This window comes from Anolis carolinensis, unplaced genomic scaffold, assembly GCF_035594765.1.
Source record: "Anolis carolinensis isolate JA03-04 unplaced genomic scaffold, rAnoCar3.1.pri scaffold_12, whole genome shotgun sequence".
NCBI classification, from domain to species: Eukaryota; Metazoa; Chordata; class Lepidosauria; order Squamata; family Dactyloidae; genus Anolis; species Anolis carolinensis.
This window is the reverse complement of record NW_026943823.1, coordinates 20002662-20020572: the sequence shown is the minus strand read 5'-3', so window position 1 is coordinate 20020572 and position 17911 is coordinate 20002662. Positions and strand designations below refer to the sequence as shown.

The following is a 17911-nucleotide window of genomic DNA, read 5'->3' as shown; positions in this document are numbered from 1 at the left end:
GGAGGTAGGAAAATCATCCATTTAATTTCAAAACGGAAGATGCATGAGCTCAGAGGTATGATAAACCTAACCTTACGAACACTTGACATGTTCAGTAGGATGAAGTCTTTATATATGACAGGCGTGCTTTTCCATTTGTCCTTTGGTCCAGGATTATGCCGCAGGAAGACCCAACTGCAGCACTCGCGAAGGCTTTTGGAGCATGAGCAACCAAAATTATCTCCTCCCCGACCTCCTGCAGCAGAGCCAAATATCGGATGGTTCGGACTTTCAACCAAAAGCGGTTGAGAACAGTTTGGAATCTCAGGGCAAGCCGGTTTCCAATAAGGTAAAACCTCCATATCAAAGGATGATCAAAATATGGGACTATGCAACCATCATGGGCAGGACAGATCTTGAAAAAGGTTTTTTTCAATGACAACTTCCAGCATCGCTGAACGGGCATGTCAGATTATGAGAAGTGGTCCGAAAAAAGTAAATTTTCTGAGCTCTGGATTAAAGTGGTCCCAAAACTTGTGGGAATAGAAGAGAATGGGAGAAGTGAACAAGGGGATATGGGAGATTTCGTTGGGCAAAGTACGCAGTTACATTCTGAGTGTAGTTCCATCTTGGAAAGAGTGTCATTACTTCTTGATTGGACAAAGTGTGTAGTCACATCTGGTGGAGTAAAGATAATTATTATCATTATTATTGCTATATTATGACACAGCAAACAAGATAGATATGCTGGATTTTGTATCACAAAATCACAAGTCGAACACTTCCCAAGTGTCTAGGACTGTGTGATGTATTTTCGGATGATGCGAGCAGATCCCAGTAGGGTGGCCTTTTGCAGTTGGCAGATCGTGATTTTGTCAATGTCTATTGTTTTCAAATAAATAATAATAATAATAATTATTATTATTGACACAATGACATAGTCTGACACAGTAAACAAGATAGATATGCTAGATTTCACAAATTATTATTACTATTATTATTATTATTACTGGCACAAAAACATAATATGACACAGCAAACAAGATATATATACTGGATTTCATATCACAAAACTCGAACATTTCCCAAGCATTTAGGACTATGTGATGTATTTTCGGAGGATGCTCACAGATCTAGTAAGTTGTTGTTGTTGTTATTGTTGTTATTATTATTATTTGATACACAACAAGATGAGTACACAGCAAACAAGATCACTGTGCTGGCTTTTGTATCGGATCACACGTGACTTCGGACACTTCCCAAGTGTCTAGGACTATGCAATGTATTGGTAAATAATGCATGCAGATCCAAGTAGGGTGGACTTTTGCAACTGACATGTGGTCATTTTGTCAGCGTCAATTGTTTTCAAGTTCTGGCCACGGCCTTAAGACCCTGCGCCCTGTGTGCCGATCACCACTGGGACCATCTTGACTGCCTTGTGCCAAATTCTTTACAGCTCGAACATTAGATCCTTTATTATTATTATTATTATTATTATTATTATTATTATTATTATTATTATTGTATGACACAGCAAAAAAGAAAGATATGCTGGATTTCGTTTCACAAAATCACAAGTCGAACACTTCCCAAGTGTCTAGGACTGTGTGATATTATTATTATTATTATTATTATTATTATTATTATTATTATTATTATTATTATTATGCTTTTTATATCCTGCTTTTTCTCTCCATATGGAGAATCAAATCAGCTCACAACTAAAAGGATTGCAATATGACTTAAAATATACGTTTTACTCTCGCCTTCATACCCTGTTTCCCCGAAAATAAGACATCCCCAGAAAATAAGACCTAGTAGAGGTTTTGCTGAATTGCTAAATATAAGGCCTCCCCCAAAAGTAAGACCTAGCAAAGGTTTTGTTTGGAAGCATGCCCAACGAACAGGACATCAGAGCATGCAAGATCAGTAAATGTACGTACCGTAGAGTGTTGTACATGGAAATAATGGTAGTAACAAGAAAGTCTTGATAGGATTCACAGTTTGTCTGGTTATGCTGGTTTGTGATGACAACTACTGTACAGTATATAATGTTCATTTTTTTGTTCAACAATAAATGTGAATTCTTCTTCATGGGAAAATAAGACATCCCCTGAAAATAAGACCTAGAGCATCTTTGGGAGCAAAAATTAATATAAGACACTGTCTTATTTTCGGGGAAACACGGTAGTACGTGTGCAGTAGAAACATCTTATCCATGTGCCATAGAACTAAAATTAACCCTGTGGACGGTTGCAACGATGTTTTATCTTGTCTGTTCTTCCGATTCAGGCTTCAAGTACTGACAATACCTCTCCAAAAAACAGTACCTCATCTACGACATCCTTTACGTCCTTCATAGACCCCAGGCTTCTACAAATCTCACCTCCATCCAGTCCAACGGGACCAAACTGTGGTTCTCGTGAGTACACCTTTTTTACCATGGACCATGTCAAACTTGTATCTATTGCAGAGACAATTAAACAGCATTTTAATGAATTTTAGAACTATAAAAGTAAATAATGTGGAAAAAATAAGAGGGGAAAGAGGATATCTAGGTTGCGAACAAGGCTTAGGTTGACTCTGGTATAGAGTTGTTATCAGTGGGTTTCCATGGATTCAGTTCCTACTTCATCTCTCAAGCAACTACTCCACATTGACTCTTAATCTGATCCCTAGATGTTCTCAAAACACATTATATGTAATATCACATATGTTATCTATATATATAAAAGTGTAATGAAATTTCGGCCTAGGACAAAACAACAAAACTATACATCCCAGAAACACTAAACTTGGCAGCACAACTCCTCATCCATGCCTCTACGTTTATACAACAAACAGCCCCAGCTACTCCAGAAAATGGCCAGGCTTTGAGACTGCAAGGCTATTCACTGCTATTCCATCTGGCCAACAAAGGATTCCCATAAGCCACAGCAACGCGTGGCTGGGCAAAGCTAGTATAATATAATACTAGCTGTGCCCGGCCACGCGTTGCTGTGGCAAAGTATGGTGGTATGGGAAATAAAGTATTGAGGAATTGGTGGTAGTTAAGGTAAAGGGTAAAGGTTTTATCTTACATTAAGTCCATTATAAATGGGTTATATAGCTGTGTGGAAGGGCCTTGAGTCTATACTGCCATATAATCCAGTTAAAATCAGATAATCTGTATTTTATAGGCAGTGTGGAAGAGGCCTAAGTGAGGCCTAACTCTGCCTGTCCCCTGGGCTGAGTGGGTTTATAGGAGACCAAGTGGGCGGAGCTTAGCCTTCTAACTGGCAGCTATTGGATAAAAACAATTATTCCTCTCCCTTTAATTAGGACTTTATTTTTCTTTTCTTTTTGTTGTATGAACGTAGCGGCATGGATGAGGGGTTGTGCTGCCAAGTTTAGTGTTTCTGGGATGTGTAGTTTTGTTGTTTTGTCCTAGGCCGAAATTTCATTACCCTTTCATATATATAGATATAAACCTTTTGGGGCTCTGATGGAAACTTTTGCTTCAAAAAGGGCTCTGTGGCTTCAAAAGTATCAGAGGTTTTGAGGTATGAAGAAACTAAGCAAGGAAGGTTTATATATATCTGTGGAAAGTCCAGGGTGAGAGAAGAACTCTTTTCAGTTGGAGGCCAGTGTGAATGTTGTAGTTAATCATCTTATTAGCATTGAATAGCTTCATCTCCTGGGTTTCTCCATACCTCACAACCTTTGAGGATGCCTGCCATAGATGTGGGTGAAACGTCAGGAGAGAATACTTCTAGAACATGGCCATACAGCCCAGAAAACATACAACAACCCTGTGGTCCCGGCCATGAAAGCCTTCGACAACACGATGATCCAGTTGTTTCACAGGCCTCACATTGGGCAGTAGACCAAGTAGTCATTTAATACCTTCTTTCTGCATTTCTTCCCAGCACCCAATGTGAAACCTGAGTCCAGCAGCAGACAAAATGCAAGGAAAGGCTCTGTTGTCAATGTGAACCCCACTAACATCCGGCCTCAGAGCGACAGCCCGGAAATTCGCAAATACAAGAAGAAGTTCAATTCAGAGATCTTGTGTTCTGCATTGTGGGGTAAGCACAGAAAAGGTGGTGGGTGGTCATGGTCTTGTCATTGCAGATTCACAAACATAGTTTTGGTTTGGTCAAGTCTCTCCAAATAAATATTCCCACCAACAAGTGTGGCCAGACTTCCTGTAGAACAGTGGTTCTCAATCTGTGGGTCTCTCCCCAGGTGTTTTGCCCTACAGCTCCCAGACATCCCAGCCAGTTTACCCACTATTAGGATTCCTGGGAGTTGAAGGCCAAAACATATTTATTTATTTTATTATTTATTTATTTACAGTATTTATATTCCGCCCTTCTCACCCCGAAGGGGACTCAGGGCGGATCACATTATACACACATAGGGCAAACATTCAATGCCCATATACACATAGAACCGAGACAGAGACAGACGCAGAGGCAATTTAACCTTCTCCTGAGGGGATGTTTGATTCTGGCCACAGGGGGGAGCAGCTGTTTCATCATCCACTCTAAAGGCACTTCCTCATTCCAACGTCGTAAATTAGTTAAATTTGCCCCCCCCCCCCCCCACTTTATAAGTGGTACCTTATTTCCTACTTGATAGATGCAACTATCTTTCGGGTTGCTAGATCAGCAATGAGCAGGGACTATTTTTTATTTTTTAATTGACGGGTGCTTATCCCGCCCCGGGCTGGCCTCAAACTCATGACCTCATGGTCAGAGTGATTTATTGCAGCAGGCTGCTCACCAGCCTGCGCCACAGCCCGACCGACTACACACTATTTACACACTATTAGGATTCCTGGGAGTTGAAGGCCAAAACATCTGGGGAGATACCCATAAGTTGAGAACCTCTGGTGTAGACGCACTCTCATGAATTGCTCTGATCATTCATATCTATTTCAAGCACGAGTTGACCCAAGATTTTTGAGGATTTTAGTTCACCCACATCCTTATGCATTTTTAATGGTAATATTCATAAAAAATTGTGATGACGCGAGTGGCGCCATCTATATATCAAACTGTAAGTTGCAAGATTTGAATCGTTGTATCATGCCTGATTTTGCCTTTACCCTGTAAATGTAGTTGGATTGATTGGTTATTTATAGCTGTCAATCAATGTTGTTTGCACCAGTTATATTGCTCCCTCAGCTCAATTGTTTGGCTCCACCCTTTCCTGGAGTAGGACAGTGTTTCCTTTTTTCATTCAACCATCAAGCTTTCTACCAGATGGACGTGAGAGAGAGACTTGGCTCTAAAAGCCCTTGATTAAATTACCTCTCAGCACCAATTCTGAGGTTCTTACCCTTGAGACTTATTGCTTCATGTTCAGGGCCAACCTGGACGACGTTGAAGAGTCTCAAGCGCCTTCAAATCAGTTCTTTGGCACCAAAAGGAAGACTGTGTCTTCAAACATAGGCCATTTGGACTGAGGCTGAGGATTGCTCCGGCATTCACAGCCATTGAGAAAGAGGGACCTGGAAAAGCTTCTCAGCTGCAGAGCTCCTTGGACTTAAGACATCCAAAGACTGTAATGGATATTTTCCTTTATCCCTTTGAAACTTCCAGCTTATTGGGATAACCTTTTGTGAACAATAAAACCAGTTTTGAGTTATCTACAGTGTTTTGGTCCTTGGGAGTTCCAGTTTCCCTAAAGGAGGGCAAGAAGCAATCCCCTGGGGAAAGACGTCATGTCCATGCCTCTTTCGCCAAGAGTTATAGCCCCAGGCACAGCGGCACAAAAATTAAAGCAAAAACCTGCTTTTTTTCTAAGAAATAGCGTTAACATATGACCACACTGATACGACCAAACATCCAAAAACAAAAAAGTTCCTTTTCAAATTACCCAAGCTAGTTTTTTAATAAAACTATTTCCAAGTTCAGGTGTTTCTTACCAAATTTGAGTCAATGGTCCTGTTGGTCCTCGAAGCCAGTTTTCCTGTGTTGGAGTCCAATAAACAAGGGCTCGATGGCACCGCCTGCCATTTAAGGATTCATCCTCATTACTTAAGCCTTCGTTCCCCACCAGCTTTAATTTTCCATCTCCCTGACACCAGGCAATGCAGCGATGAACTTGGTGGAGCCAATGCAATATTTTACCCACGCCCTTCTGCCTCGGCTTGAATCCTAAATGAGAAACAAAATAAATGAATAAGATGCGGGGAAAGAAATTATCCCAGGAAATGTAGATTTACAGTTTACAGCTCTCTGGGTTTCATTTGATATATGTTTAGAGGAAGCCAAGATTTTAAATTAAGAACAGAACAGCATAGCAAAACTGGTAATGATATGTGTGGTGAGGTGGAGCGGACTCTGTTCTCGCCGAGTCGTCGCTAGCAATCCTCTGCATTTCCTTTTCCATCTCATTATTTGCAACCAGAACACCCTGATAATAAACCTTATCAAATATGGCAGCCTCCGCACTCGGTGGGCTAGGCATCCATTCAAAACAATAGCCTTGTTGCACCCCTCAAAACCACACTGGAGCCCCAGAATATAAGCAAACAAGCTGTTTACTGAAGGTTATAAATAAGCACAAGCAAGTTAAGTTCAGAGTCAATAAAATGGGTTTAAATCCACACGAGAAATGTACTTGAAAATCATAAAGCAAGAGTCTAAGAAAGTCACTCAAAAGCCGTAGTCCAAACCAGGTATCGAACTCAGTCTCACGAAAGGCATCAAGCATAGTGCAAACAAACCAAAGAAGAATGGTTACCAAAGATTATAGACATAAAAAATATGGACGCTTTGACCTACTACCTGAAAACCCACCATGGTAAACCTACAAAAGAAACAGATTGGACATTATGGACAACTTTTATAGAACAAGAAGAATTTTTTACAAAGATATAGAGACGGAGTGGAAATATAAAGTACAATATGTACAAAATACTTTGTCACCTAGAAGAAAAGACGGGAAGTACAATCTTCTCTGTTGTTTTTTGTTTTGTTTTGTTTTTTGTGTTTTTTTCTTGTTTTTGTTTTCTCTTGTTTTTGTTTGGTTTTGTGTTTTCCTTTTTTCTTTTTTCTTCTTTTTTTAATTCCTCATTATTATTATTATTATTATTATTATTATTATTTTAAAATCCTTTTTTTCTCTTCTCTTTTTCTTTTTTCTATTTGTATCACCCCCACCCTTTTCACCTTCTTTTCTATATACATATTGTTCTCACTCTTTTTATGTTAAAAAAACACCAATAATTTATTTATTTTTTTAAAAAAAAGAATAGTCCAAAAAAGATTCAATTCAAATTTCCGTAGACACCTCCAAGGTCATGTGGCCAATGGCATGACTGCATGGAGTGCCGTTACCTTCCCATCGGAGCGGTACCTATTGATCTACTCACATTGGCATGTTTTCGAACAGCTAGGTTGGCAGAAGCTGGAGCTAACAGCGGGCGCTCACTCCGCTCCCGGGATTTGAACCTGTGACCTGCAAGTTCAGCAGCTCAGCGTTTTAACACACTGAGCCAATGGGGCTCCCGGTGTGGTATAGGCGGCCCATTTTTGTTAACGGGAACCAAATACGAAAATGAGATGACACGAATGAAACTACACAAAACTTACAGCAATTCCATACAAAAGCACAACACTAATTGGCAGTGGAATAAGTTAGGTCAGTGTGGCAGAGCCTCCTTCGCTGTAGGTTTGTTGGCCATTGGGAGGGAATGCTTGATGTTCTTGCATGGTTTGGTGGCCTATGTGGTCTCTTTCACATCTACGATCCTATCGCATGAAAGAGCCATAAGTGGTGGAGGTGCACGTCCATGCTTTCACTGGGTGCTCAATAGGTGGTCAAAATGGTCCAGAATGCCTTGAAGAATCCAAATTCCCAAAATACTAAAACTGTGTATTGTTTTTTTTTATTTTCCATTCACAGGGGTGAATTTACTTGTGGGGACTGAGAATGGATTGTGGCTGCTGGACAGAAGTGGGCAAGGAAGAGTTTACTCGCTGATAACCAGGAGGCGGTTTCAGCAAATGGATGTGCTTGAAGGACTCAATGTGCTCATCACCATCTCAGGTTTGTTTGGAGTCGATGTTTTGTTTACGTGAACATAACAACACAGCACACATGCACATTAGGGCCAAGTGTCTGGGGTTTGTCTCTAAATATCGGGTTCTTCCCAAGGGCCTAGGATATTAGAGATATTATTATCTTATTATGATATTACTATTATATATCTATATATAGATCATTATTCTATTCTGTGATGGCACGCCTGAGCCTTTGGGAAAAACTAGTGTCTGGCTTTACTCAGGAGCTAATTGTATACCTTGTGTTAAGATCAAGACCCTTAACATACAGAGGCACTTTAGGCAAGATGAGAAGATAACCAGAATGTGTTTAGTGAAAACAAAATGAATGACGGGTTAACTCCATCCGGGATTATTATGAGATTGCTTAGGACAATACATTACAAAAGGAGATTTTGCTGGTTGCAGTCATCTCTCTGGAGTCCTTGAAAGTCTTCTGCCTCTAATGCAAAGTGATGGTTTACAAGCTGGTGCTCATAAGCAGTTTCAATCTTTTTCCTTGTGAAGCTTAAGTTGCTCAAAAGCTTCTGTTGTCTCTGGGACTGGTGGTATATGAATACTGCTGAATGCAGGTCTTAAAGATGCCTGTTTTGGATTGCTTGGGCCTCGGATTACCAGACAATGGTCACTGGTCACTGCAGCTCTGCTACAGAAAGAGGAGGAGTCTATTTATTTATTTATTTATTTGCAGTATTTATACTCCGCCCTTCTCACTCCGAAGGGAACTCAGGGCGGATCACAATGCACATATACATAGAAAACATTCAGTGCCATTAGACATACAACATATACAGACAGACACAGAGGCAATTTAACATTCCAGCTTCCAGCTTCCGGCCACAGGGGGAGCTGCTGCTTCACCATCCACTTGTGATACCGAATTCTTGATGGAGTACTTCCTCATTCTTCCGCATGCTGCTTGAAGGTTTTGTGGTGTTGTAAATTAGTTAAATTAGCCTCCTCGCCTAAATTTCCTACTTGACAGATGCAACTGTCTTTCGGGCTGTATAGGTCAACAGCAAACTAGACTATTAAATGGTTGGGAGCTCACTCCAACCCGGGCTGGATTAGAACTCATGACCTCTAGCAAGAGAGCTCTGTACAGGCAAATGGAACAGACCAACTAAGGCTGGCTTCTAGGGGGTTTTTATGCTCCACCCAAAAACTAATACAAAAGGAGGACTATAGTATCTACACTATTGGGAAAACCTATAAACAGGGGGAACTAAGGCAAAGGAGAGGAAAAGGCAGAGCCAAGAATTCACATATTCTATTTGATTTGTCGTCAATCCACTCCTTTGGGCTTCTGCTCTGCATTGTATTTTTACAGTATTCACTCTTCATCTTATTTATTTATTTATTTACAGTATTTATATTCCGCCCTTCTCACTCCGAAGGGGACTCAGGGTGGATTGTAATGAACACATATATGGCAAACATTCAATGCCATCAGACAAACAACATACAGTATAGACAGACACAGAGGCATTTAACATTCCAGCTTCATGATTCCGGCCACAGGGGGAGCTATTGCTTCACCGTCCATTAGTGGCTGAACTTCCTCATTCCTTTTCTGGCATGTTGCTGGAAGTTTTTTATGGTGTTGCAAATTAGTTAAATCAGCCTCCCCGCATAAAGTGTACCTAAGTTTTCCTACTTGACAGATGCAACTGTCTTTCGGGGCTGCATAAGTCAACAGCAAGCCGGGCTATTTAATGGTTGGGGGCTTAACCGGACCCGGGCTTCGAACTCATGACCTCTCGGTCAGTAGTGATTTATTGTAGCTGGTTACTAGCCAGCTGCGCCACAGCCCATTTTAAGCCCTTTAAGCAGTTTTCTACTCTTCCATCAATGTTGGTTCTTGACTGTCTTCCCCATCATCTGCCAGTGCAGGTTTCTCTTCTTATTTATTTGTTTATTTATTTACTACATTTATATTCCGCTCTTCTCACCCCGAAGGGGACTCAGAGCAGCTTACAAATCAAATGAGCATACAATATATTATTAGCATAGCACAATATAAGCATTAAATTACTATATTGTACTATATCATTATATGATAATATTATTAGTAAGATTACATTTAATATATAATATATGATTAATATTATATTGTATTATTAGTAGTATAATATTGTATTCCATTATAATATTATTATCAATATTATATGTATATACAATATATTATATATCTATAAATTATATATATATATATATATATATATATATATATATATACACACACACTAGCTGTGCCCGGCCACGCGTTGCTGTGGCAAAGAGGTGGTGGTATTGGTTAAAAATTGTTGTGTAATTTTTGACGTTATTTGCATTTTTTTATTAATTTTATTGTAAGTTATATTTTTATTTATTATATTTTATTATTTTCTTGTATTATTTTTAGTTATTTTCTGTTATTATAGTATTTTATTGTATTAATTTGTAGTGTTTTTTATTATTTTTTATTGGGTTGCTAGGAGACCAAGTTGGAGGAGCTTAGCCTTCTAACTGGCAGCAATTGGATAAAAGCAATTATTCCTCTCTCTCTAATTAGGACTTTATTTTTCTTTTCTTTTTGTTGTATCAACCTAGAGGCGTGGATGATGGGTTGTGTTGTCACATTTCGAGGTTGGGGGGCCTGTAGTTTTGTTGTTTTGTGGGTCGCCGTGATGCCATCACTCTTTTATATAGATAGATATATATTAGCATAGCATGTTGCTATGGCACAGGAGACAAGATGGCACTATCTTCTATCTTCTATCATTTGTTTCACTTTCAGAAGTCCTTTTTCTGCCTCCTGATTTTCTGGGCATCATTATTATTTTTACCCTGCTTCTTCTCTCCACCAAGGAGACTCAAAGCAGAGTCCAAAACCCCCTGAGCTAATATAGGACCACAAGTAATATTGCTCTTTCTACACTGCAATATAATCCAGTTCAAAGCAGATAGTGTGGATTGTATATGGCAGCATAGAAGGGGCCTAGGTTGCAGCTAAGATGAGACCAATTGCCCCCTTTTACATTTTGATCTTCCTTTTCCATAACCACAGAAAGTTCGTCCGTTGTTGTGAACTATACATGCAACACATCCAAAGGCAACACTACCAATACTGTACGTGCTTTAAGATAACCTCTCGGCCTTCACAACGTGCTTGAAATCAGCAAACATTAATTAAAATAAGACGAATAAAGTTTGTTGGATGTGAAAGCACAACAAATGCTTTAGGCAGATCTCCGAGTTGCACTTGGGAAGCTGAAAGGTGGGTCAGAAACAGAACGAAGCATGGGCTTTGGCACCCGTACAATTAATCAGTTTCACTTGGAATATCAACTTCAATGGTAGCAGCATCCGCGGCACCAAGGAGGGCTTCTTACATACGGTTTGGCTCACGCTGCGGAAGCTTAATTGAATACAGAGCATGCTTGAGGGCATACGTTGAGGAACATTTCATTTTTTGTATGGATTCCTTCATATACATAACCATGATTTGGCAGAGAGGTGCTTTGCAGTTATTTACAAGTGTGCATGGACAATATGAACCCGGGGAATGGAGAGAAGAGACAACATCTCAATGTGTTGAAAAAGTCCTTGAAGCTCCACTGAAAAGATCACATCCTGAGACTAGAGAGAATAACTGCTACTTAGAAAAGAGAGAATTGATTTAATGTAAGGTAGTTTAATGCAAGGAGCCCCCGATAGCGCAGTGGGTTAAACCGCTGAGCTGCTGAACTTGCTGACCAAAAGGTCGGCTTTTACACCCCAAGGCTCCGTGGACACCTTGAAAACCACACTGGAGCCAGGATTATAAGCAAACAAGCAGTTTATTGAAATATATATATATATATATATATATATATATATATATATGTATATATGTATATATGTATATATGTATATATGCAAGCAAATAGCATTTAAAGTCAGCAGAGTAAAAGGTCCATAAAACACTGTCCTTAACTGTTCGAATGTAAGTCCAATAAGGTCTTCCAGAGTTGTAATCCACAGTCAGAGCTGGTCCACAACACTGTCCAAGCAGGAGCAACTGAAAGTCACAGGGAACAAGAGCAAAACGTCGGTAATCCACGAACAGTAATCCACAGGAACAAGGAGTAACAAGGTGTCACTGAACCTGGAGTCAACAAGGCAAGAAGAACTCGGAAGAAGCAAGACACAGTTTCGGCAAAGAAGTCACAAAGCAAGGCACCGGAACAAGGCAAACTTGGAGCAAGGTACTGGAACAAGGCAAACTTGGAGCAAGGTACTGGAACAAGGCAAACTTGGAGCAAGGTACGGGAACAAGGATTCTTCTCCCAAGGATGTCAAAGTTGACACCGCAACGAGAATAAAGAGCAGGGCATCTTTAAAGAGTTTCCAGGGTTAAGGCACAATGAGAGTCAGAACGGGCAGAACTTCACATGGGAAACTTACTCATTAGTGCGCCTGAGAGCCAAGCGCTGACTTCTTCTCACATCCTCCCTTCGACTCCTATCCCTTGCGAAGGACTCTCCGATCAAAAACAGCACTCTCCTCTGCAACAACATCTGGCATACTCGACCAGACTGTGACGGCTGAGCTACAACATTGGCGGTTCATATCCGGGGAGCAAGGTGAGCTCCTACTGTTAACCCCAGCTTCTTCCAACCTAGCAGTTTGAAAACATGCAAATCTGAATATATCAATAGGTACTGCTTTGCCTGGAAGGTAGCGACACTTCATGCAGTCATGCCAGTGGCCACATGACCTTGGTGGTGTCTATGGACGACAAGATATCTGACACCTGGCTGTGAAACTTACCCAATACTTTTTCGTTTGGATTTTGTAAACCTCGTAAGTCTCCCAAAGTCCCAAAGCAGTTTAACCCGCTGTACCACTGGGGGCTCCGGTGGTACATTCATAGTACTGTTGTGCTTTTCTATGGAATTGCTGTTCAATTTCTGTAGTTTCATTCGTTTTGTCTCGTTTTCGTATTTGTTCCTGCTAACGAAAATGGGGCGCCTATACAAACAGAATTTTCATCTGGCTTATGAAAAATACGAAAATTTTCGGACCATTGGTTGCAATGGGAGGGCTTCCTTTTGTTTTGTCTGAAAATGACATCTTTTGTTTCGTGCATCCGAATGGATAATACTAAATGAATAGACAAATGAAACAGATTAAACAAATACATCTCTAATTGAGTATTGAATATTCTGTGTCCCCTGTTAAACAAATGATGTATAACGAATGTATTGAATTATGATAAAAAAATTTATATATATATATATATATATATATATATATATATATATATATATATAAAAAGAAATGTTCATTCAAATATCTCCCGGTTTCCTGCTGCACTGGTGCTGAAAGGTTTCTTACCGCAACCAATGCGGTGACACAGTCCAGTAGGTTTTCAAATGCTTCTTTTTCATTTCTATTCCAACGAATTCCAGGCAAGAAGAATAAGCTACGGGTGTACTATCTATCGTGGTTACGAAACAAGATCTTGCGAAACGACCCTGATGTGGAGAAGCGACAAGGCTGGGTGTCGGTGGGCGATCTGGAAGGCTGCGTACACTACAAAGTTGGTGGGTCTTATTGGTGGATATTATTGAAACATGTGCCAGAGGGGATTTGGGAAAAGTTTAAGGCAGGGCTTCTCAACTCTTGGTCCTCCAGATCCTGGGACACTGGTCAAGAGTTGAAGTCTGAAAATGTCTGAGAGAGAGCCACTGTGCTAAGGAATTAATTACCAGTTTCTTAACTACAGCCATTAATTAATTAATTAATTAATTTGTAGTACTTATATTCCTTCCTTCTCATCCCGAAGAGGACTCAGGGCAGATCACCATGTACATATACATGGCAAACCATCAATGTCATTAGACATATGACATACAGACAGACACAGAGGCAATTTAACATTTTCCAGCTTCCGGCTTCTTGAGGGTATGCTCAATACCGGCAACAGGGGGAGCTGCCGCTTCATCATCCAGTTGTGACACCGAGTCCTTGATGGAGTACTTCCTCATTCTCCGCACGCTACTGAGAGTTTTTATGGTGTCGTAAATTAGTTAAATTAGCCTCCCCGCATAAAGTGGTACCTAAATTTTCTACTCAAATGTAACTGTCTTTCGAGATGCTTAGGTCAACAGCGAGCTAGGCTATTAATATTTGGGAGCTCAATCCAACCCGGGCTGGCTTTGAACTCATGACCTCTCGGTCAGTAGTGATTTATTGCAGCTGACTACTAACCAGCTTCACCACAGCCCGGCCCCACAGCCATGATTCTTCCAAAGGCTGGATGGCCATCTGTTGGGGGTGCTTTGGTTGTGCTATTTCTGTATGCCAGAAACGCTGGACTGGATGTCCCCTGGGGTTGTTCCCGTTATTGTTGTTTTTGTTATTGCTCCTATTGTTGTTGTTGTTATTATTATTGAATTGCTCCTGGGGTTGCTCCTATCATCATTATCATCATCATCATCATCATCATCATCATCATCATTAAGCGGCTGAGGGGGATAGGAAGGGCAATGAGGCTGTTAGGAATGGTGTTAAGTCCAAAACATCTGGACAGAGGGCCCAATTTTGCCCATGCCTGCTATCACCTGATGATTTTCCATATTTATTTCACTCTCACATTTGCATTGTGTTTGGGGATCGGAATAAGATATTGGGATGATTACCTTTTTTTGGACCCTGTTCCAAAACTGTTCAGCCCGCACCAGCCATTTGCCAAACCGGGGATGACTTTTAAAGCATCAAATACATTCCAGAAACAACCTTTCCCGGCTCTATTCTAAACCACGTTGATTATTCTGGGTCAGATTCTAGGTCAAATCCCCCTCTTTGGCACTGCAAGCTTTGCAAATTAATTCAGAATGCCTTTCCTACTTCTGTAACTCGTCAATTAAAACGATACCATTGTTAATTTGCAGTGAAATATGAGAGAATCAAATTTCTTGTGATTGCTGTGAGAAATTCAGTCGAGGTCTATGCCTGGGCTCCGAAACCTTATCACAAATTCATGGCCTTTAAGGTAAGTAAAGGAAACACGTTTCGTATTTATACCTTGTTCTACTTGTTTTCATAGTACAGTAGAATCTCACTTATCCAAGCCTCGCTTATCCACGGTTCTGGATTATCCAAGCCATTTTTGTAGTCAATGTTTTCAATATATCGTGATATTTTGGTGCTAAATTTGTAAATACAGTAATTACAATATAACATTCCTGCATATTGAACTACTTTTTCTGTCAATTTTGTTGTAAAACATGATGTTTTGGTGCTTAATTTGTAAACCAATAACCAATTTGAGGTTTAATAGGCTTTTCCTTAATCCCTCCTTATTATCCAAGATACTCGCTTATCCAAGCTTTTGCCGGCCCATTTAGCTTGGATAAGTGAGACTCTATTGTATTTTATTCCACCAACATATTTCTGCTAAAGTTTATTAAAAATTAAAGTTCATTAAAAATAGTTCAACAGTCATTACAAAACTGGTGCTTCATTTCTAAAGTGTTTCTAAAGTATAATTAGTGAAACATTCATTACTATAACGAGACTAACGAAATTTCGTTACTATTTTATTACAGTAATTGTGCATGCGCATAATAAAATAATTATAATTGGGGAAACTTCAGGGACTCCTTTCTCCCTCATTTATAAAGCTAATTGAATGAAACTTGCTATAATAGTAAAAAACATTGACCGCTGTTAGCCCACCAAATTTCAGAACATTTCGCCTATCCGTGGATTTTTGGCGAATTTTGAATTTTTTTATAATTTTTTTACAATAATGAACAAAATCTGTTCCTAGTTTCAAAGTGTTGTTTCTTGTTTAGTTGTGCAGTCTTTACTTTGTACTTAAGACTACTTATCCAACATAAACGGACTGGCAGAATGTTGGATAAGCGAATATGTTGGATAATAAGGAGGCATTAAGGAGAAGCCTATTAAACATCAAATTAGGTTATGATTTTACAAATGAAGCACCAAAACATCATGTTAGACAACAAATTTGGCAGAAAAAGTAGTTCAATACGCAGTAATGCTATGTAGTAATTACTGTATTTATGAATTTAGCACCAAAATCTCACGATATATTGAACACATTGACTACAAAAATGCGTTGGATAATCCAGAATGTTGGATAAGCGAGTGTTGGATAAGTGAGACTTTACTGTATAGGACGATGTCCCTTGCGCAAAGGCCAAGTTTTTGCAGTGTAATAAACTTTCACCATGTTTTAATGACAGAACCAATTAGGAACTGCTAATGATAACCCAGAAACAGAAATCATAGTGTAGAATATTATCAAATGTATTGGAACTTTGACTGACTGCAGACCAATCTCCTCTCTCGATTGGTGCTTTCTGATGCTAATGCATACTGGGAAATGTAGTTTAGGGCAGAGTCTTTTGAATTCTTAGGCAGGCACTAAGGCAGGCAGCCTTTTTGGCTTTGCTTTGCTTCCTTGCACTGACCATGAAACTGATTTTGGATAGCCTTCCGAGATTTACAAAACTAAAATGAAAAAGTATGGGGTCAGTTTCGATTCTAAAATATTGGGTGTGGGCCAAGCAAACACTTCGGATATGGCTTCTGACTTACAAAACTTCAAATTTTCTTGCAAATTCTGACTCTTCTAATTTTTTTGCACATGCTTAATAAGCATAGTTGGACATCAGTTCTGTCAGGGCGATTTGCTAGGCACACATGCAGCAGAAGTTGCTGACAAGAAAACACTAGATAAATAATGACGTCTTCAGTTCTCTATCAAAAGTTTTACTCACGAACGGAATACACAGTTCTCACGCAGGCACAGACAGGAAGGAAAAAACAAAGAAGAAAAAAAGATAGGAAGCAGAGGGCAATTTATCCCAGACTCTGCTGTCTGGTGCAATCCAAGTTTGCAGGCACTTAACCCTTTACATACTGACATAGTAAACAGTATACAGTGCATGATGCAATCTCCAGCACACATTGCACCACCATGACTCAATTACATTTAAACAAATCTATATACAATCATTCCTACTTTAACAAGTTCCCGGTGGCTGTCTAAATAGATCTGCAACCCAGGCTTGTTGATAAATTATGTAATTTTCAGCCAAAATTTGATTTAAATTTGCATATGAGAAATCCTAATGATGCAGCTTCCCTCCTTCCTTCATTATTTAGCACTCTTGAGGTTGAAGGCTTTCATAATTAAAGCTGTTTTTTAAAAAATTCAGAATACAAAATTGATGCTGTTCCATGGAACTGCAGCAGTCTGTAAAATAAATTCTGGTGAAAACTATACCCAAAATAGAGCAGCTCCCTATGTTCTGATGGATTAAAATGGTTTTCAAAAATGTATTTATTTCATACATTTGTATCCTGTCCTTCTCACCCCGTGGAGGGGTGGGACTCAGGGTGGCTTCACAACCGGCAGTCATTAGATGCCAAAAGCAGAAGATATTGTCGTTTATTTTTAAAAATTGCCCAAACTTTAAAAATTCCCTAAAATCAGTAGATGTATAAATATTTTTGAAAGTTGGGGAGAATGATCCCCTGCTATCTTATGCCACTGTAGAGAAAATTCAAGGAGATCACTCTTGTCGTTTCTTTAAAGATGTTGTTTACCAACTTTGAAAATTCCCCAAAACTTCGTAGATAAATGAAACATTCTGAAACTTGATGGGCTCACAGTGGTCAATGTGTTCTACCATTGGAGCAAGTTTCACCCCAATAGCTGTAAAAACGAGGGAGGGAGGAGCCTCTGAAGTTACCCCATTTGCGCAATTACTATAACGAAATTTCATTACTCTCATTATAGTAATAAAATTTTCATTAATGACACTTTAGAAACATTTTAGAAACAAAATGCCAGTGCCCCCTAATTTTTAATG

General features: G+C 39.5%; 1 protein-coding gene across 1 annotated transcript in view; it reads left to right on the top strand.

The window, feature by feature from the left end:
* The window catches only part of nrk (Nik related kinase), a 127727-nt gene that overhangs the window by 86856 nt on the left and 22960 nt on the right, over positions 1-17911 (top strand). Inside the window, exons 22-27 of the mRNA XM_062963792.1 lie at positions 152-328; positions 2272-2401; positions 3888-4046; positions 7879-8022; positions 13472-13606; positions 14957-15057. Coding sequence (XP_062819862.1) covers positions 152-328; positions 2272-2401; positions 3888-4046; positions 7879-8022; positions 13472-13606; positions 14957-15057 — 846 coding nt within the window. The remainder of the gene's footprint in view (positions 1-151; positions 329-2271; positions 2402-3887; positions 4047-7878; positions 8023-13471; positions 13607-14956; positions 15058-17911) is intronic.